Source organism: Drosophila subpulchrella, chromosome 3R (genome assembly GCF_014743375.2).
Source record: "Drosophila subpulchrella strain 33 F10 #4 breed RU33 chromosome 3R, RU_Dsub_v1.1 Primary Assembly, whole genome shotgun sequence".
In the NCBI taxonomy this organism is placed as follows: domain Eukaryota; kingdom Metazoa; phylum Arthropoda; class Insecta; order Diptera; family Drosophilidae; genus Drosophila; species Drosophila subpulchrella.
The window spans coordinates 8,898,935-8,919,306 of record NC_050609.1 but is presented as its reverse complement, the minus strand read 5'-3'; the positions used below and the strand labels follow the sequence as shown (position 1 = coordinate 8,919,306).

Here is a 20,372-nt window from a genome sequence, read left to right as displayed (position 1 = left end):
TAAATTTATGCAATTTATTATTAAAGTATTATTTAAATAAAGCAACAATGTGTGTTTTAACTGGGGACACTTGCGCCGGCAGCTGGCGACACCACCTGCACATCAGCGATAAGATCCCGCCTGACTCACGCGATCGCTATCACATAATCCGGCTGCCATTAGGGTATGGATCGACCTGACAACTAATGAATCGTAGAGGCGAAAGTACAAAATATTTGTTTAAATATTTTTATATTAAAGACTTATTTAAAATTTACCATTTATTTCAAATCAGAGAAATAATATTTATACTTCCTTCAAATAAGTACATGTATTTCTCGACCAATTAACAAATATTTAACAAATTATACTTCAACCTATTGTAAAATTGTTTCAAATACTCCAAAGATTACTTTCCCCTAAGATTGTTAGTCAATTAGGTCGAGCACCCAAGGCCGCCATCGATCAGGCTTATCAGTTGACTACACACAAATGATAACGTTCTAGCGGGTCAGAGCATGACCCTCAATTGTTATCCGTGGTCTGGGAGGGTTCGAAAATGTCTAACGCCTTGAGGAGCGCCTCACCGGACGGGTCGCGACCCTGGAAGCGGCGAAACACTTCCGCCGTGGGCACAGATCCGCCGGAGCTGAGGAAGGTCTGTTTGTAGCGTCGGCCAACGACCGCGTAGTTCTCGTCCGTTTGCTGTTCAGCAAAGCTGCTCGATATGTCGGCGGCTATGAGGCGGGAGTACAAGTGGCTGAACTGAGCGGCCGCCCAATCCCCAGCAAAAATGTCCGTGAGAGAGCAGGGATGGGCGTCCTTCTTGTCCAGAGGCATGCAGTGGTACACGGGCCACAGTTTGCGAACAATATCCAGCCAAAAGGCATTCGAACGGTGCAGCTCGATGTCGAGATCTGCCAAGTACAGGTCCTGGCAGAGATTATATCCAGCCAGTTGGGTCTTCAGCAGTCGCATCTTTTGGGAGATCTCGGCTTCCAGGGGCTCTCCACTACTGAAATGCCCGGAAAGGCTTCGGATCACTGTGGGGTCGTCGAGGAAGTTGCTCATCACGTGACCGGACACCTGTGAGGCATCCCACTCAATGTTTGAAAGACCCGCCAAATCGCTGTAACCCGCTTGGGTGAGCAGGTGTTGCAGTCCGCTTCCGAAAGTCTTGAACAGCATCTGCAGGTCATCATAACCCAGGAGTGGAGGCCTGCCCTCCGCCAGATTTCGCTGCGGCTCCGAGAAGTTGAAGATCAGGGCGCAGAGGGGCGTAAGTCCTGCTGATTTGTTGCTGTTCCTTATGCCCACCATCCAACCGTTGTTTCTGCCGAACTTGTGCTCCTTGGAGTAGCAGTCCACATAGAAGCCTCCTACCGGAGTGGAGCTATTAGCCGAATCAGCATCGAAAACATCATAGAACTTGACTGCGGGATGCCACACCTCCGCATTGGGCTGCTCCACTATCTGGATGCCGAAGAGTTTTTCACTGAGCGCAAACATTCCGGAGAGAACGCGGGGCAGTGGGAAGAACTCACTGATCTTCTGTTCCTGCAGGCCGTGCTCCGCCACCAGTTGCTTGCGGCGCCAGTAGGCCACGTCGTAGGCGTCCAGCTTGTAGTCACAGCCGCTGTCCTGGGCGAAACTCTGTAGTTTCTCCAGCTCCACACTTTGAGCAGGGCCGGCGAACTTCAGTAGCTTGGCGAAGATCTGCTTCAGGTTGTCGACGCTGCCCACCATCTTGGTCTGCATGGACATGTCCGCGAAGTTGGCATAGCCCAACAGATTGGCCTGCCGCTTGCGCAATCCGCGGATTTTCTCCAAGTGCGTGCTGTTCTCCAGGGATTTTTCTTGTGTCGAAGAGGCCTTTAGCACGCTGGCCCTCCAAACGTTCCAGCGCTGCAGTCGCTCTGGGCAGTACTTGAGGAACCCGTCCACCACTTGAGGCTGTAGCGTAATCTTCCAGGGACCCTGCAGGGGCTGGTTGGAATCGCGTGCGGTTGCCTCGAGAAGCGAAGGCGGGAAATCCCTTACAAGGTTGAAATCGGTGATCACTTGACCGAACGAGTGCACTGCCATGTTGACTTTGTTTTTAAAGCTGGCCCTCTCGCGGCCCAAATGGGTGAGCAGCTCCTTCAGACCGTCCTGCTTCTCCTTGTCCAGAGTGAGCCCGTTTAGCTTGCCTTCAAGCAGGAACTTCTGACGTAGCCGCTGCTCATCCGGTCCGGACTCGGAGGAAGCATCCTTGAGTGCCTTGTACACAGTGTGGTTGCAGAACTTGGCCGCACGGGCATTTCGTGCGCGTTCGTGGATGTTCATGTAGGATTTGGTGGGAATCAGAGTGGAGTTGCCCAGGTACAGAGCCTTGGCAACGCCCCACGTCGTCTCCAGTGGCCCCGTGACTGTGTCCAGCTCCCGGAAGATGCCGCTGGCGTCCAGCGGCTTGCCACTGTGCAGGTCGTTCTCCAACGCCTTCACCGAGTTCTCCACCGCCGATGCCTGCTGGCCAATGGCGCCCAGGCACATTTCGATGGTGATGTCACTGAAGGCGGGCAGTCCATCCGGCTTAAGCACACCCTCGCCCAGCGGACCCTCCTCGCCGATCTCCGGGACCCTGGAAGTACAGTTTTAGTGCCTCCGGGAAGCCAAATGGAGGTGACTTCAGTACTTACAGCACTATGTAACCCGGCCGGTTTTCCGACGTGTGCAGTGGAGCGCTGAACGCTGCCCGGATGAGGGGCACGGACGCCGGACGCCTTCGCAGGAGGTTCAGCATGTCCCAGGTGAAATCGTGGATCCGGATATGTAAAATCCCGGAGAGCTTGCGCCGGAATTTAGGATTCAGAAAAAAACCAGCGTTTACACAACACGCCTGGACCAGCGATAAGAATATCAATATATCGATATTTTTAAAAATAAATATTTTTATCGTGATTTTAGTGCAGTGGCACTTAGCGAGTACACCCACCTGCCTAGCGAATACACCCACCTAGTATCGATAGCAACCATAATCGATATTAATTATATTCGATATTCTATCCAACTATCGAAACGTACACATCGATAGCTTATCGAGTTCGGCTTATCGATAATGACGTGAGTGGTTGGGCCACCTCTAATGCTCAGATTTGTTTATGCAGAACGCGAAGTCTTCTTTTTGAGTCGAAAAAGAACAAGAGCAGCGCTAAAAGTGCCCGAGTGGCAAATACCAAGGTAAATGGAATGTAATCCGATCGGTGTCGGTGGGGATAATGTCGCCTGCCACTCCAGAATAAACAAATTGGAACTTCAGTCCAGCGCTTGTGTGTGTGTGAGAGCCTGCCCTGCCAATGTGTGTGTGTTATCAAAAAAGGCGTAGAAAAGTGCAAAAACAAACTTTCTTTTTCTGCCTTTCGTGTGTATCACTGTGGGCTGTGGCTGAACGCGAGCATTTGCCGAATAAGAGCAGTTGGAATGGCGAAGGCATAAGTAATGAGGCAGAATCGAGTGCATTCAATTAGTAGGAGAAATGGAAAATTGGAAGAGATGAGATGCAGTCTTGGGCGATCAATACCAACGCAGTCACGAGCCCCCCTTTTCTGTGCGAGTGTGTGTGTGTGTTTGCCTTTGCCTGTGAAAACAAAACAAATGTGTGCTGGCTGTGGAAAAGAAAGCGCATAATTGAATAATAAATAATAACAGAAACAGGGCAAATGGCAACGACTCAATGACAAAAGCAAAGCCGCCACCGCAGCACAAGAAACGTAGATATGTGGCTGCAGAAGTGAAGAAAATATGCCATTGTTTATGTGATTGGCAAATGTGCACATTTACACATACACGGCTGCAAGATAACTGTTGTTGTGCGGGCGGGTGCATTGCTCGGTAGGGCTGTCCGTGTGTAAGAACGAGATAGCAAGAGGCGGAGAGCAGGACCGATGAACAGGGGCGGATCCAGGGGGGCCAGCTGGGAATTGTTCTCGTTTTAAAGGTGTTCGAAAATGTAAATTATTTTTTATATTGATCATACTATATTATTCTACAGATTCTAATTGTGTTCTTTTTACATATGGAGATAAAGCTATGTTTTTGTTTGTTTTTAAATGTATTTATATTGGTTTTATAATAAGAACAACCAATTAAAAATTTCTTCCAAAGTATTGTACATAATATTTTGTTAATTCTTTTTTTAAAATTATATTAGTAAAAAAATATTTACAGTAAAAAAAACTTTTTTTTAAAAAGAATATATTTTTAATCAAAAAGTGCACCCCATAAATTTCACCTAGATCCGCCCCTGGCCAAAGAGCAGGAGAGAGAGCAGTGCAAATCAAATTAGTCCAGACTTTTGGTCACGCCCTTGAACTTTGCTTTAACCCACTAACACCCCCACTTCTCAGTTAGCACCTAAGGACCCCACACACCACACAAGATGTTCAACTTCATGAAGAAGAGCGCCGGTGATGAGGAGAAGGAACGTCGCAAGCGCGAGAAGAAGCTGCGCAAAGAGGCTAAAGGCACCCCTGGTGGGTCAGGGATTGGAGGCGTCACTGGTGTCACCGGCAGCATGAGCACCGACGAGCTGCTCCGCCTGGACGAGGTGCGCCGGTCGCTCAAAATCCGAGGTCGCCGAAAGGAGAAGGAGAAGCTGCCCAGCGGAATCACGGCGGACTACAGCGCCGACTTCTTTGCCGCCCTCAATGCGGACGCGAATGGCGGGAGCAATGGGGGAGCAGCTGCGTCTGCGGATCCCGAACAGGATCGTGGCAATGAGGAGATTGTAGCATCTGTGATGACACACATCGAGAGCCGAGCGTCCAACGGCGCCGGCGTGAGTGTCAACTACAGCGAGGTCACACATTCCCTGCTCACAGGAGGGCTCAAGGTAAGTTTGTTGGCTCTCCCCTACCCAGAGTTCTATTAAATCATACTTCGTTTCCATTCCAGAATCGCTTTCTTCCGCCCATACCACCTAAACCACCAAAGCGAGGCATTTTAAAAGGTTCCCGCAGCAACATGACCAATGTGCACGAGGAGATCAGCTTTGCTGGCAGTGCCGGAGGAGCAGGTGGCACTCCAGAGATGCTATTGCGCAACACCTTCCAGAATGAGTCGCTCTACGAGGGAGCCGGCAGAGGAGCCGGTTCGATTGGCTCCAACTCCAGTCAGCACGGCACCTCCTTCACCTCCGTGGAGAGCCTGCGAAGCGATGGAGAGCAGACGGGTGGCCAACAGCGGGCCATGACCCTGCCGGCAAACGCCCGCTATGGGGCTATACCCCAGGGCAACAGCCAGGGATCGCACCTCCATGTGCTCACCTCGCCGTCGCCCAGCGCCGACAGTCTCACAGATACCACAAACTCCTCGTTCGCCACACCCCCCTTCTCGCTGAGTCCCGTTGGCGAGTCGCAGGGCATCGACCGTTGGGCCCGCGTTCATGCCTTCGAGGATGTGGAATTGCCGCTGCCACCGGTGCAACTGGTAAAACTTCCGCCGCCCCGACAGCTGGTTATCAGGCGACAGAAGTCGCCACGTCAGGACTTCGGCTTCAGCCTGCGCAAGGCCATCTGCTTGGACAGAACAGAGTCGCTGACTTCGCCCATTTTCAGGCCGGTTATATTCGCCGAGCCAGGTGCTGGGGGCGGAGCCACGGGTCTGCTGCCTGGCGATCGCCTCATCAAGGTCAACGGAACTCCAGTGGGCGATCTGTCACGAGAGATCATCATCGAGTTGATACGAAACAGCGGCGAGGCTGTCACCGTGGAGGTATGTAGTTCTGGGAATTCGCTAATTCCTTTCATGTGCATGCGCTGAAAAAACAGACAAATTATGATAACAAAAGATATGATAAGAACTTTAATTTCATAAGGTGGTCTACGTTTTATGGATTATATAGGTAAATACCTATACACGGGTTTTCACGAGTTGTTTGAGATGCTCCTTAAGCTAGATTTTAGTGTTTTATCTAATATAAAATAATGACATTACATTTTTGTTTGTTAAATTCTAACCTTTAACTCCCTTGTCACCCATCCAGGTGCAACCAGTCGCCGAGTTGGTGGAGCTCAGCAAGCGATGCATGGCACCCAGCACGGCCACCGTGGAGGAGATCGATCATTCCATTTCCAACGGCAACTGCAACACCCTTCGGCGCAGTGCCAGCAAGCGCTTCAAGCGTCAGGTGAGTCGAGATCGCATCCATTAGTGGGTCCAGCTCACACACGTGATTGATGGAGCTGCCGGCCCGTCAGCACATCATTCCAATGAACCAAACCTCGGGGCTTTGGTTGCATAACAACATTACCCATTAGTATTTATCGGACTGTGATCAATTATGAGAAGCTCAGGTGCATCTTAGAAGCTACTTAGGATCTTAAGAATGATTCTCTAAGCTGAGAATGCACTTTATAAATTAGAAAATGGAACAATAGTGCTAAATGAGTACACTGAATCTTGTGGTATTCCGGTCAGGCGTTTCCTGTTTAAGTTGAGTCTCCGATCGCAAATATTCTCTTATTTGTTTTTAAACCTTTCGCAAATGACTCAATGTCAGTTCTGTGGAATGTAGTATCCTACTTATTTTTTAAAGTTATGTGTGACGCACATATATTACAGGTAGTAGCTAGAATTGCCAAATACTTTTGGAATTTTCCAATTGGCAATATTTTTTTCCATAGAGACATCTCCTGATTATATAGAAACACACTTATGTAAAAAAGTTTGTTAAACATTTGTGGTCATCTAATTAAAAATAATATTACATATGTATGTTTATAAATACTTAATGTATTATTATAATCCCTTTCAGAGCATTCCGTAATCGCATATTTCCCTGTCCAGCTTGTCGACTGCAATTCTTATTGACTTGTTGACTATGCTAGAAACGTGTTTGACATTTTCCCGCCGTGTTTAACTTGCACAAATATTGTGAAATATGGTCGTCAGCTCAGCGATCTATTCACCTATGTGTATTTCTATCTATCTATCCGCCTATCCAGCCTGGCCTGGCCCTTTCTATAAATATTTACGTATTGTTCATGGAGCAACTTGGGTGGGGTGGTGCTAAGGCGTTGACATATTTCACCGCCTTACTCGCTTCCATTGAAGAAGACGAAAATAAAACCAAACCGATTTGGCAACACTGTGGAAAAACTCGAACTGCATTTGGTATGGACTTTATGCATTTTAACGCTCAGCCAAGCAATGCAGCAGCAGCAGCCCACTTCGAAGCGTCCAAAAGACGACGATCCGTGTATTTTCACGATCCATGAGTTTGCCTCTAGCCAAAACACCGAGCAAACAGCGCTGCCAGCGCCGACTGCAACTGCAACTGCGACTCCGACTGCAGCTGTGTGTGCATTTCTACACCCACTTGGAGCTGCCTACACAAATAGCTGGCAAAGCCACAACAAAACATGAAAGAACTCTAGGGAGGCCAAGTCCAGACTATCAGATACCACGTGTTCCATTAAATGCGAATTGAAATTCTTATCTTGTATCTATTGCTACATGGATACCTTTCATTTCCGTATGGTTTGACAAAAGAAATAGTGGTTCGATATAATGCTTTTGTCATCATCTTTTATAATGTAACTAGAACTTAACGGCTCACATTGTTTTTTTTTTAAACCCCAGTTTAGAATTTTTAAACTAAACGAGCCTTTAATCTGAACTGAAATCCATTATAATGATTCATTTTAATATAATTTTATATTTCATAAAAACGCTATGATTTATATAGAAATGTATGATTCAGAATAACATTGGTAGTCATAGCTGTGTTGTTTTAGAACATTAATTGCGATTTTAGTAATTTTTAATACTTATCTACAATGGTTATACTATCATTACTCCGTGGTGCTTCAGAACGTTTATATTTAAACATTTTATCTATGGATTTTCTTCATAACTTTATCTTCTGAACACTAAACGTCAAGATTTACTTGGCTTTTTATTAATCCAATACCGACCAACAGTTGAAGTTAAAAAGGTTTTGTTGAAAGGGTTCCCTTAGCTGGAGTTCTCATTCTAGTACCAGCATACCCTGGTGCTCCCCGGCTACCGGGTATAATCATGGGCAGAGGCTGAGGCAGCGACATCGCTGTCGACGCAGTGTGTTTTCGTCTGTGCTTCTTTTTTTTTGTCTTTGGTTTTGTTTTTGTTTGCGTCTCGGGGTTTGTTGTTGTCGGACGGCTCGCAGTCGCTGCGCTTGGAGCAGGGCCGTCAGTATGCTGAAAACTTTGCCCAGGTTCGGTACGGAAATCGAAATCGAGGAAAGACTGCGCGACGCCCACGGCGAAGTTCGATGTTGTTACCAGTTGTAGTGCCTGCTGCCTGGCGGAGTGGATTTTGGTGTTTTATGTATTGTGCCATGACGATAACGAGATTCTGGCTGTCATTCGGATACGGATTCGGGTTCGGTCTCGACTGACTTTAATTCATAACTCGCTGGCGCCGTCGTCGCGTTCGTGACTTGAGTCTCTTGCAGTGCAATCAATCAATCAGTTCGATACAGTGTGGTTCGGACCATCGATCGATCGATGATTGGCCATTTTCAGCCGCGCAATTGTCTAATGTCAAAGCGCTAAGTGCTCCAGCCACATAAAGCTAACAGTTCCAAGGTTCCGCTGGCGCTCCAGTTACCCAATCGTCGCCTACTTCCCGCTTACTACTCCGCTTCAGACTCTGGCTATTGTGTATCTTGGCATCAGTATCTGTATCTGTATATCTGTTTGCTGTTTGCTAATCCGCTCTGGTCATGCTCCGCAGGCTGGCCATGACAATTGTGTGTGCCCAGTGATCGCATAACAACCATGTTCCTCAAGCCAAAAAGCTTTGAGCAATCGCTGCGCGCCGGAATCGTTCCGGCTGTGCCAGCAGCACCAGGATCCGGGCTGAATCCATCTTTCCACAAGGGTTGCACGGGCAAGGCGCATGCCTGCGGCACCAATAAATCACAGAGGTCAGGAGGAACGCCACCCACTGGAGGATCGAAGGCGGGCAGGCAGACGCCCAAGGCTCAGCGCAAGAATAGCATCAGTTCGGAGACGATTAGTGAGAGTGGATCGGAGAACTCGAACAGCTGGCCCTCCTCCTCGTCGGCAGCCGTTCCTTCCAGTGCTCCGCCTCCTAAACCCCCGCGTCTGGCGGCCACCAAAGCTAAAGAAGCCGCTGCCATAGCCTGTTCTCCACCCCAACCGCCGGTTACTCCGATCTTCGAGCGCTCTACGAAGCGATCGCTCAGTTTCAGGAGCAACAGCAATGGCAAGGCTACGGAGTCAAAGGTTTCCCCGGCAGGAAGTCCCTCGATCCGTCCGCCCTGGAACATTTCCGCCGTGGCTGCATCCAAGTACGCCGCTGCAGCTGCCGCCAGTGCTCCACAGTCGCCCAATCCCAGCACCAGGAGCTCGTTCCGACGACGCCGTGATGCCCAGAACATCGGTATCCAGTGGCCGGCCATTTGGGCCAGTTCTCTGGCCGCCAACTACAAAAACTACGATGCAATCGTCAAGCAAAAGGTGCGCACAAAAAACTACACTAGGCTGCAAAAACTATATTTTTTCGTTAGAAGTTACGTTCAAGTTGGTGGGAAGCTCTAAAAGAAGAGGAAGGGATTTATGACTTATTTAAAAAAGCCTATAAATAATGTTATGTTTTATGACTTCTGTTACTTCATGTTCTACACCATAAGTAGGAAACATGTTATTTAACCTGCTTTTAATTACGCTGCCTTGGTTATAGTGACAAAAAATTGACAAACAATATTAAAATATACTTAGGTTTACGGTCCTCATCCACGAATTCTAAAGAAGGACAATATCTTTAAAGAGATTCGGGGGTGAGGATCGCTAAACAAGAGTATTGCCAAAAACAGAAGCACTCAATGAGTTACCAAAGCAATTCTCACTTATTAAAGTAATCTTTCAAGATTATAGACTTGGTTGTACAGTGTACACTGCGCATTCATGTTCCTATATCCAACGAAAACTTTCTAGTACTTCTCCCCAACATCGATGGGCGCAATAAAGAAACAAATGAATGGACAAGCCGACGAACGAACAAAAGATGGAATCGATCGATAGATCGCCGAACCATGACCCAATGTACGATTTAGTTGTTAGACCTTTTATTATTATGCTCGGACGGTGCGTGGGCCGTCGAGTCTGGGGCTCATAATTTACAGTATGGTACGGTCGTCGTCTTGTCGCTGCATTTATGGCGGTATAACTTTATGGCTCAATACGCCTGCGAAGCCGTCGAGCGGAAGTGTTCATTTAGGTTTCAGTTAGCTTCGCGGCGTGGCCGACTCTTTTGAGTTCTTTTTAAACTGGAATCGGATTGCATAACTCAGTGAAAGATGGCTGGATATGAAATCCAGAAGGTAGCTTTTGGTATGCCCCATCCAAACATCTATCCACTGTCTTATCCTATCCGCTATCCATGTTAATTAGTCAGGTCTGATGTCTCTGTGTGGTGTCCCCGCCTCTTCTCCGTCTAATTTGTGAGCTCACCATCGCCATCATCATCAACAGCTGCGGGTTCGTTGACTTCGGTGTGTAGTGGAGTGGAGTGCAGCATTGATTGACAGTGGACATGCGCCCGGGGAACTATTTTGTTTATCTTAATATTCTTCCAAACAAGTTCCACCCGATTGATGAGTGTACGCGACTAGAGAACTGAACTGGGCTATTGAATTTTGCTCCAGTTGGAAACTCATTAGGCGGGTCCATCGGGCCAATAAATCAAATTAAAATACATAAATTAGTTCTTCCACCTAAATGGGGTGCGATTTGTACTAGTTTCAAGGGTGTACCTATTTCATTTTAATTCCTATTTTACAGTTTAAACCTCCATTTCAATTTACGTTTATGTTGATAAGGTCAATCTTTTCAGAAGAGTTTATTAAATGTATACTTAATGGATATGCTTTACAAGACTAATCATATTCTGAAATCCCTCAAACATTCTCGAATCGGATTAATTATTCTAAGAAATTTATATTAAGCCTACTCATACGGAAACAAGTTCCATAAAATTTAAAGTCCCTAAAGAACCGTTTTGAAACTGTTGAAAATCCATAAAACCAAAGTGACTAAGAACCTAATGAAAGACTACATTCGGTTTCCTATCCGTTCCGGCTTTCCCAACATCTACAAAATTAATTACATCCCCGCGCAGACTCTTCCGAAACGTGCCTTTAATTGAGGGCTATTGAACCTTGCACAATATTTTCATAATTCGGGAGAAGATCTATCTTGCGGATACCGCGAGGAGGAAGATCTTGGTGAGCAGGGAGCTTGGGCGCTTGGAAGGCTGCCTCGGCTAAATGCCATTTATAGCCACAAATGTGAACTGATGCCGGCGACGACGTTGGTGGGTTGCATAATGGCGCATCCGCGTCGTCGCCGTCGGTTTGGCTGTCTAGCCCAATAGCATTTGGCGCGTCTAGGCGGCTAATTAGGATTTAGAAACATCATCAAATTTAGAAATGCACCCGAAATAAACCGAAAGCAACTCTGCCGATTCCGTCGACTGCCTGCGGCGGTGGAGTAGGGATAATAAATGGAATAAATGCGTGAAAATGTGCCCCGATCCACGCCGATCCGAAAATAAACCCAATGTACTCCCCACACCGCCGAACTGCTGCTTGAGTTGAAGTTGCGCCGACAAAATGTTGACCCCAATTTAACTCAATTTTAATGTTTGCTTTGTTTGTTTTCCATCTTTTCGCAGAGCCGCCACGAGAATGGCAATGGAGGAGGAGGAGGAGGAGTAGAAGAAGGAGGAGGAGTAGGAGCAGCCGAAGGAGTGGGCCACAATCTGGAGGCGGATGTGGCGGATGCCAGTCAGCCGGAGCGTGTTTGGCTGGTGCATCGCGGTGGCTTCACTGCCGCCATCCGTCTGCCGTCGTCGTCATCTGGCCGGGATGAGGAGCACAAGCTGAACCTGCGCCTCCTCCACAATGGCGAGCAGTTGACCGTCGACGAGGACGATGTGGAGAAGCAGAACAGCCCCGCCCTGGATCTCGCCGAGGATATCTGCGAGCTTAAGTATCTGAACGAGGCGTCCGTGCTGCATTGCCTCCGCCAGCGATACGCCAGCAATCTCATCCACACCAAGGCGGGGCCCACGCTGCTTGTGGTCAATCCCATGGCACCGCTGTCCCTCTACTCCGAGAAGGTAGCTACCAACTGGTTACTGGCCCGGGCGGGTTATTTATCGGCTGCTGTCTCTCGTTCGTAGGTTGTCTCCATGTTCCGCGGCTGCAAGACGGAGGACATGCCGCCCCACGTCTATTCACTGGCCCAGACCGCCTACAGGAGCCTGGTCGAGACGCGGCGCGACCAGAGCTTGATATTCATGGGCCGATCTGGTTCTGGCAAATCCACTAGCTTCAAGCATGCACTCAACTACCTGGCGTTGGCAGCTGGTATGCGTTTCCACCATCTTATTGTCGTGGCTGCTCCTACTCGCACTCGAGTTTCAGTTGCATTTGTTGTTTGTTGTTTGTTATTTGTAGTTTGTTTTCCTTTTGGCCGTAGGCTGCGGGCTGTAGGCTGCTGCTGGCTGGCCCAGTTTGCGCCGTGCCACACCAAAATGCAATCTGCGTTCGATTGGCTCATTTGCATTGTTGGCCAAGAAATGCAGCTGCAATTAGTCAAGCCTCCAATTCGGTTCCATTGTTAGATTTATGACCCAAAAAGGGAAAAGTCTAATGAAAATGTAAATTGTCAAGATACATATTGAAATTTAATTTGATTGGGCAACTGATATTGTCTAAGAAAATTATACAAGACAGACTACTTTACTGACTTGAATATTTAAATACATACAAAGATGTGGATTATCAATGTCTACTTTACTTTATACACAATATATCAATATCTAAATATTCAAAGTATAAAGAAAACCGGTATATTTTAAAGATTTTTTTGTAAAAATCGTTTTGGTTAATCGTTTTTTATTTTTTGTTATTCCTCATTATCAAGATCAGCGAGAATCGAAATCACAACAAAAGATAATGAGCATACATATGCACATATGAGAACTTTGTTTTGATATAAGGAATTCAAAAGATACTTGTCCTAAATCAATTTATCTTCTCTTACTTAGGTGCCTATAATAACTTCATAAATGCGGAGAAGGTTAATGCCCTGTGCACCATTCTGGAGGCTTTTGGTAATACAAAAACTTGCCTCAATTCGAATGCCACGCGGATGACGCAGCTGTTGAGCCTGGATTTCGACCAAACCGGCCAGATTGCATCGGCTTCATTGCAGGTAAGTTTTCAAGTAATCCCGACAATCGTGTAGTTTTTATATCATGTTTCTCGCCTAGGTTCTCCTACCGGAGCGACAGAGAGCTGGTCGTCGTTTGGGCCATGAACATAGCTTCCACATCATGACGCGACTCTTGGCTGGCGCCGCTGGCTTGCTGCAGAAGGAGCTGCACCTAGAGAACATCACCTCCGAGGACAGCCATCCGTTCATATCGTTATCGCAAAAGCTGGAGGATCGTCATCGAGCGGCCAATGACTTTATGCGTACGGTACAGGCCTTTGAGACGCTGAACATTGATGCCAAGGCGGTGCGCGGAATCTGGAGCATTCTGGCGGCTATCTACCATCTGGGCATTGCGGGTGTCACAAAGCTGGGCACTGGGTCTACAGCCCGCACTCAGTTTGCCAATCCCACAGCAGCCCGCAAGGCATCGGGTCTGCTGGGCGTGAATCTGGAGGATCTGTCATCAGCTGCCTTTGGTCTCACGCAGCCCAATGCCCCCAATGGCGGTCTGAGTCCCTCGAAGTCACCCACCTCTGACACGGGCCACGAGTGGGCCTGGGAATGTCTAGAGGCATTGGTCATCGGCCTCTACTCGGAGGCTCTGGCTGCAGTGGTGGCTCTGGTCAATCGTCAGATTTGCACATCGGCCCACACCATAGCTTCAATTATGCTCATCGACACGCCTGGCTTCCAAAATCCTGCTAGCTGTGGCCAGCAGGTAGGCGCTACTTTGGCGGATCTGCGTCACAATTATCTGCAGGAGCGCCTGCAGATGCTCTTCCATCACACCACGCTGGTGGCGCCGCGCGATCGCTATGCCCAGGAGCTGGTAGAAATCGAGATGGACCAGGCTTCTGAATGCCATCCGGGTCCGTTGATTTCGCTTATTGACAAGGCTCCCCAGAACCACGTGGTGCGCTCATCCCAGCGAGATTTGCGCGAGCACGATCGTCGGGGCATGCTATGGTGAGTTCAAGTTTATAACGTTCTAATTTATTAACTAACGAAAATGATTTATGTTTTAGGCTACTGGATGAGGAAGCCATCTATCCAAACTCCAACGACGACACATTCCTCGAGCGTTTATTCTCGCACTACGGTGACCGGGAACATCACTCGCTGCTGCGCAAGTGCGCCGGACCGCGTCAGTTCGTGCTCCACCATCTGCAGGGCACTAATCCCGTGCTGTATGCCGTTGATGGCTGGGTACGGCATAGTCGCGAGCATCCAGGCATTCGAAATGCTGTGTCCCTGCTGCAGGACAGCAGTAGGGAGGAGATCAACCGCCTGTACATCGGCTCCCTGACACGTGGTTCGGGGGCAATGGTCTTCTGCGGCTCCTTTGCCGGATTGGAGGGCACTCAGTCGCTGCGTCGCGTGTCCAGTATTCGTCGCTCCTTCACCACGGCCGGAGTGAAACGCAACTCCATCATGCTGCAGGTGAAGTTCACCGTGGACGGCATCATCGACACGTTGCGACGCACTGGCACTCACTTTGTCCACTGCTATCTGCTGCAACACAATGCTGGCAAACACACCAAGTACACCGCTAATGGTTCGCCCAGCTCAGCTGCTGGCCAGGGCGCCAGCGAGGAGGAAATGGTCAATGTGCCACTGTTAAGAAGTCAGGTAGGTTTTAGATCACTCGTGTGTAGAGTTCTATTATTAATTTATTATTTTCTGTATCCTTTAGCTACGTGGCTCGCAAGTCCTGGAAGCGGCTCGTTTGCATCGCCTAGGCTTTCCCGAATCAGTGCCATTATTGGAGTTTGTTCGACGCTTTGGTCTTCTGGCCGGTGATTTGGCTAGCAACAAGGATGTGAGCGTGGAGCAGATATTAGCTGTCAATGAGCTGGATGTGGCCAGCTATCGCATTGGACCTAGTCAGGTTAGTCCCTAAACATTAAAATTGTAATTTATTTAAATTATCGAAGTTGTGGGAAATTTATAAGGATTTCTAAGTTGAACATCATAATTCATTTATTATTATATTGCCAATGAGCTGCAAACTCTGGTAGAGATGATACAAAGCTATTGACTTGTTGGCCAATGGCCACTTGTTGGCCATAAGTTAAAGATCAATTATGCGCACAAATTATTTGCTTAGTCTGAATGGTTTCTAATTACTTTAGTAGTTAGACCAACAGGTTCAAGTAAAAACACATGTGTCTTAAATATATTTTAGTCTTAATTGCTTATTTTTTTGGAATTACCAGTCGATGAACCAGTTTGATTGGTTCCTCTCTGTCGTTTCTCCCCCTCAAAGTTGTCTTTGGAACTCACGTTCCTATAAGATTTATCACTACTCGCTGTTGAAGGCAACTCCCATCTAATTGTTTTGCTCACGCGTAATAAGTTGGTTAAACCAAAGAGTTGACATTGACTCGACACGTTCAATAGTTAATGGAAATTAAGAAGGGCAAAACAAAACATCAGTGTGCTCCAATTTGATTAAAGAAATACGCCATGGATTTTTAATTGTAAAATAATGTTTGCTTTATTCGCATTCTTTGGGCGGATTGGCTCTTGGCTAAGTCTAGGCTTAAATATGTAGTGTATAAAAATCTCTTTTTGGTCTGTCGCAAATTCGCTTCGCTCGCTTTGGATCTACACCTATCCAAATGGCCGCCGGCTGGCCGTCTCCCGAACTGTGGACGGCCGTGGTCGTCGGATGTGGACCAGGCCATCGTTGGAGCCATATGGCGACTGTGGCCGTGTGCTCAGATAGAAGATACCCCTCTTGGGCACAGCCGGCTCACCGCCCATGAACTCGTTGCCGGTGCATGTCTGAACTGCATTTTTTCCTCTACCCCCACCGCTGTTGTTGTTGCAATTGCAGGTGGCCGAGCGCACCGATTGCGCCGAACTGCAGCGCAAGGCGGCAAAAGATCTGGGCTGACGCACTGACTCGGCAAAGTAGAACATGGCCGCGAAGTGGTCGCACACAAAGTCAAACTCCGTGGCCGTGGCGTTTGGACAATGTGGCTGTCCCAGTCCCCAGTTGGCGAAAAAGGAGGCGTGACTGAGCTTGGTGCTCGGATTCCCGAGCAGCGTTAGATCCGTGTGGAGCGACTCCACATACAGGGCATCATTGACATCCAGCCGATCCTCGGGTCCCAGGCTGAGCTGAGTGAGGCCGGCAGGATCCAATGCGAAAATGGCACCCAATCGTTGTGGCCTCAACATCTTTCCTGTCAACCCGGAGATGTGACTCCCTGCACTGTGACCCACCAAGTAGATTTGCTCGTAAGGAACCCCAGTGTTGTCGTGCAGAAAGCGCAGCATCTTGGCCACATTGGCAGCTATCGATGGCAGCTGCTTGGACACACGGGGATAGCTGATGTCCGAGGCCTGGCGACTCCAGTCCAGGATTATGACATTGAAATTGCCCCGGGATAGGTAGGCATCCTTGATGGCGGCATTCGAGCAGGAGATACTTTTACCCGCCCATCCGTGAATGGAAACCCTATAAAATAAGAGAACACATATTTGGGGGATTATTATATCATATTGTACCACAAAAGGTGGGTCGAAATTATTCACAATAGACTTTGTAAAAAAAATCCGTAGTCTTACTAAGTTGTTTTGTTCTAGGGATTGTTTAGTAATTTGGATCTTTGCAACTTTGTTTATAGGCAACAACACTGTGAGGTTATATGAGTTCACTATGAAAAATGAGACCTTGACAATCGTTACTATCTAGTTCCTCTATACAGCATACATTATAACTTTAGTGATCAAATATATATAGTTACCTCACTGGCCACTTGGGATTAAAGTGTGAGTTCCTTAGCAGGTTTAGATCTCCTGGTCGCAGCAACTGACGCTCCTCGGGATTAAGGGGAGTATAGAGATCGTACCGAAGCAGCTTTGTTTGCGACGGACGAGGTGTTCCGAGGATGATGCGGGCCTCCGTGTTGAGCATATCCTGGATCACACCCGCAATGGATATCTCGCACTTTCCAGGTGCATAACCAAACAATTGAATTGACGCATCAACTAAAACAGCAAAACAGGGGGAAAAGACTTAAAGATCGATCATAAAAATCGGATCGATGCGTTCGAAACTCACTTCCCACAGCGCCGAGGAGCAGCAGCCACAGCCACCGGCCTAATATATGCATTCCCCTTAACGATCCCATAAACCGCACTGTCTTTAGCCAAAAACGCGATGACAATTCACGACAAGGCGTCAATTAAAAACCACTTGAGTGCGACTTAAGATATTTTGTTGTTTTTCAATTCGCGATCCAAATTTTATCACACGCTCGTGCCGCTCTTAAAAAGAACGTGAAATTTCAGAGCCGGGCTGAGCAGAGCTAACCTGTCGCAGACGGCAGAGATCCGATTCGTTACAGGCCTCGGACCGAAGTATTGCAAAATTCTAGACGGAGGCTTGGTTAAATAAAGCCCGCTGCGTTCTGTCTCTGCCGCCGACAAGGGCGGCCTACCGGCGCAGCCGCAGCAGCAGCAGCTCAGCGGTCACTGTCATGATGAACTGGTTGGACAGTTGGAACGACAGCGGGCCTGGCCAATGCAGTCATTCCCTCAGCGCCGATCCCTCAGTAGCTGAGTAGTTCAAAACACAGATCTCGTGGCTAAGTGCAGGCAAACACTTCACGGACCCTCCATAAAGGGCTGCCGACCAGGTCGATGGGAATCGATGCTAGTTTCAACTACAAAAGTTATTCAATAGATCGAAATGAATCACAAAAGACTCTGTCTTATACAAAATTCGGAGTTTTACCAGGTTGTTCTAGTGACTAACTAATAATCAAGGTCGCTGTAAGTTTTTTTTTAACAACACTGTAAGCTTTGTGTGATGGTGTTATATGAGTTCATATGAGAACCAGCTAATTTCAAAAAACTATTTTAAATATTTAATTATATCCATCTAAAGCCTACATGGCCTATAGGTTTAGATCTCCTGAGTCGCAGCAACAGCCTCTTCAGCCAGACAGCATGCTTTATAGTGGGTCAATAGGCTTTCACTGACCACTGGTCTCTTCTCTTAGTTATTCATGTATGCATTGATTATAAATGATTTTGCTAGCATAATATAATCGACACGCATATCTCTCACTGATTTACAGTTGCGGATCGATAAAGTCATCACCAGTTGGTTGATCTTTGCTTATATAAGTTGGCCCGAGGTATCATTAATATTAATTGGAAAATTATCAAAGTCTGAGTCAATAAAATTGAACTGTCGTTTCGAAAGGGATTGTTCATTACAACGTGATTGATTGTATTAAATAAATTAAATAATTGCACGGCAAACAAACGAAATAATACGTAAACCGATCTTCTCACTGACAAAAATTATTAGCAATTATTTAGCAAAAACAATTTTTTTTTTAACGAGAATTAGTAGTTAGAGCAGACTCTAATTGTGCCCGATTCAGATCAAATTCCAAATTAATAAAAGTAGGTCTGGTAAACAGAATGCCTCGAGTCGTTGATCTCACTAAGAACTTGGCACTTCCTCACTTTTCACCTGTAGCAAACAAAATGACTGGGCCCAGAGATATCAAGTGGGTTAGGGTTAAGCTCAGAGATCTGGGCTTTGGAACTTTCGGCTGTTTTGCCAACCATTTAGCAGGTATTTGGTTGGGTTTACGACTCTTCCTCTCTGTTATATTTGGTTTTAAACTCATTCATGCTCATGTTAACATGTGTATAGTATATCTTTTCTTTAAGATCGTTAAACCCGTGCGTGGCGTTTGCCATTGTCGTGTGTGCTGATCTCGCGCCGAGTTGTTACAAAAAGTTTATTGACAGGATTTACGTTTTAAGGCATACACATAATATGTGCTTATTGTTATTATGGCTAACTCAAACGAAACGCAACGCAGCGGAATCTGTTGGCATTGTTCCGTGTATTTGTCCAAACAATTTGCTGTTACTTTCAATCTAATCGAGAAATTACCTTGGAATTCGTGGGCTGTCAATCGACAAGTATTGAAACGTTTTCAAACTTCAGACAGTCTCTCCCGGTAATTGCAAATGGCATGCGAACAATCACCGCCTCGTCAGCAGGATCCTTTCATTAAGTTGGAGTTAACCTGCAATTATTATATTAAATGGGCACCTCTCAATCATCGCGATCCCTTTCCAGGTGGATCCACCACTCCACAGCAGCGTTCACATATTTAGGAAACCTCAAACCTAGGAGCCCAACTCACTAAGCATGAGTTGCCAAAACGATGGCACGTTTGATTTGTTTTCAACGGTCTTTTTCACATTTGTTGTAGGCTTTATTCAGCTAATTATTCAGCAAATTAGAATATCGAATAATTTATTTTTGGAACTGGAACCAATAGTGGATGCTTTGGGACGTTACTTTTGCTTGATGTCGTAAGGCTAAAACTAGAATTTCTTGTATTTCTTCGGTGAAACTGTTTCGTAAGTGAGACATTCTAAAAAAATGTCGCACCTGGCACATTTGAGGGAAGGTGCTAAGAGAAAAAGCTTGAGGCTTCCTGGATAAAGTTCACTTTTCATATTTATCTTAAGTAATTTAGTTTTTATTGTTTATTTACTTTAGATTGTTTGGCTTTGTTTGTCGATAGCTTACAAAAACATACATATGTATATGATCTCTTCCTGATTCCTGGTTTTGTATATAATTGTCCATATAATTTTTAAAATCATTACAGAGCACAAACTACTAGAACTAAAGATACAGTTTTTTTTTTTTATACAATTGATTTTTAAATAAATCTCTGTTGATTCTAGGGCCACAGTTCCAATTATTCTTTGTTATTGAATATTTCCACCTGGCTGGTCCTAAATCCCTGCCCCCAGGTGTCTTCTCTGCCTGGGAAGATATCGGTTACATGCCACATCTCTGGACTCACTCGACTGCCCGTCTGAGTGTTTTATTTCCTGTTCTCAGCGGTCCAACTGTGAATCGAACTGTGCTTTCGGTGCCCAGTGGTCAGTGGTCGGTGGTCAGTGGTCGGTGAAGTGATCGTAATAAAGCCACTTTGACGTCACTTGCAGCCAGTCCAGTTCGAGTTTGAGTCTCTTTCTCCGCTCGCCGATGACGCTGGCTGCTTTCACGGTCAAGTTCATCTCGCCATTGTGTTCGCTGGCTGCGCGTATAGAATTCCCCAGATGTAA

The 20,372-nt window shown here is 46.8% G+C and overlaps 3 protein-coding genes across 8 annotated transcripts in view; 1 reads left to right on the top strand and 2 right to left on the bottom strand.

Moving 5' to 3' along the window:
- Positions 1 to 245: 245 nt before the first annotated feature.
- Positions 246 to 2,863, bottom strand: LOC119546906 (oligopeptidase A). Its single transcript, XM_037853536.1, has 2 exons — positions 2,658 to 2,863; positions 246 to 2,599 (listed from the first exon to the last, which is right to left on the bottom strand). The coding sequence occupies exons 1-2, from the start codon at positions 2,759 to 2,761 to the stop codon at positions 505 to 507; spliced, it is 2,199 nt and encodes a 732-aa protein (XP_037709464.1). The 5' UTR covers positions 2,762 to 2,863; the 3' UTR covers positions 246 to 504.
- Positions 2,864 to 3,081: 218 nt separating this feature from the next.
- Positions 3,082 to 20,372, top strand: part of LOC119559273 (unconventional myosin-XVIIIa) — a 32,337-nt gene continuing 15,046 nt past the window's right edge. For 3 of the 5 annotated variants that reach the window (XM_037872352.1, XM_037872345.1, XM_037872361.1), the window contains exons 1-10: positions 3,082 to 3,198; positions 4,365 to 4,849; positions 4,912 to 5,730; positions 6,002 to 6,145; positions 11,698 to 12,144; positions 12,208 to 12,394; positions 13,078 to 13,244; positions 13,303 to 14,213; positions 14,273 to 14,876; positions 14,941 to 15,135. In XM_037872352.1, the coding sequence (XP_037728280.1) occupies positions 4,397 to 4,849; positions 4,912 to 5,730; positions 6,002 to 6,145; positions 11,698 to 12,144; positions 12,208 to 12,394; positions 13,078 to 13,244; positions 13,303 to 14,213; positions 14,273 to 14,876; positions 14,941 to 15,135 (3,927 nt within the window). In that variant the 5' untranslated portion in view covers positions 3,082 to 3,198; positions 4,365 to 4,396. Of the gene's footprint in view, positions 3,199 to 4,364; positions 4,850 to 4,911; positions 5,731 to 6,001; positions 6,146 to 8,229; positions 9,483 to 11,697; positions 12,145 to 12,207; positions 12,395 to 13,077; positions 13,245 to 13,302; positions 14,214 to 14,272; positions 14,877 to 14,940; positions 15,136 to 20,372 lie in introns of those variants that run through there. The other 2 variants (XM_037872369.1, XM_037872376.1) reach the window with 2 other exon arrangements.
- On the bottom strand, positions 15,719 to 17,924 carry LOC119559358 (lipase member H). 2 transcript variants are annotated; one of them, XM_037872407.1, is made up of 3 exons: positions 17,320 to 17,924; positions 17,003 to 17,273; positions 15,719 to 16,713 (listed from the first exon to the last, which is right to left on the bottom strand). In XM_037872407.1, the coding sequence occupies exons 1-3, from the start codon at positions 17,387 to 17,389 to the stop codon at positions 15,861 to 15,863; spliced, it is 1,194 nt and encodes a 397-aa protein (XP_037728335.1). In that variant the 5' UTR covers positions 17,390 to 17,924; the 3' UTR covers positions 15,719 to 15,860. The 2 variants fall into 2 exon arrangements, with proteins under 2 accessions (XP_037728335.1, XP_037728338.1); XM_037872410.1 differs by having other exon boundaries at positions 17,003 to 17,246; positions 17,320 to 17,920.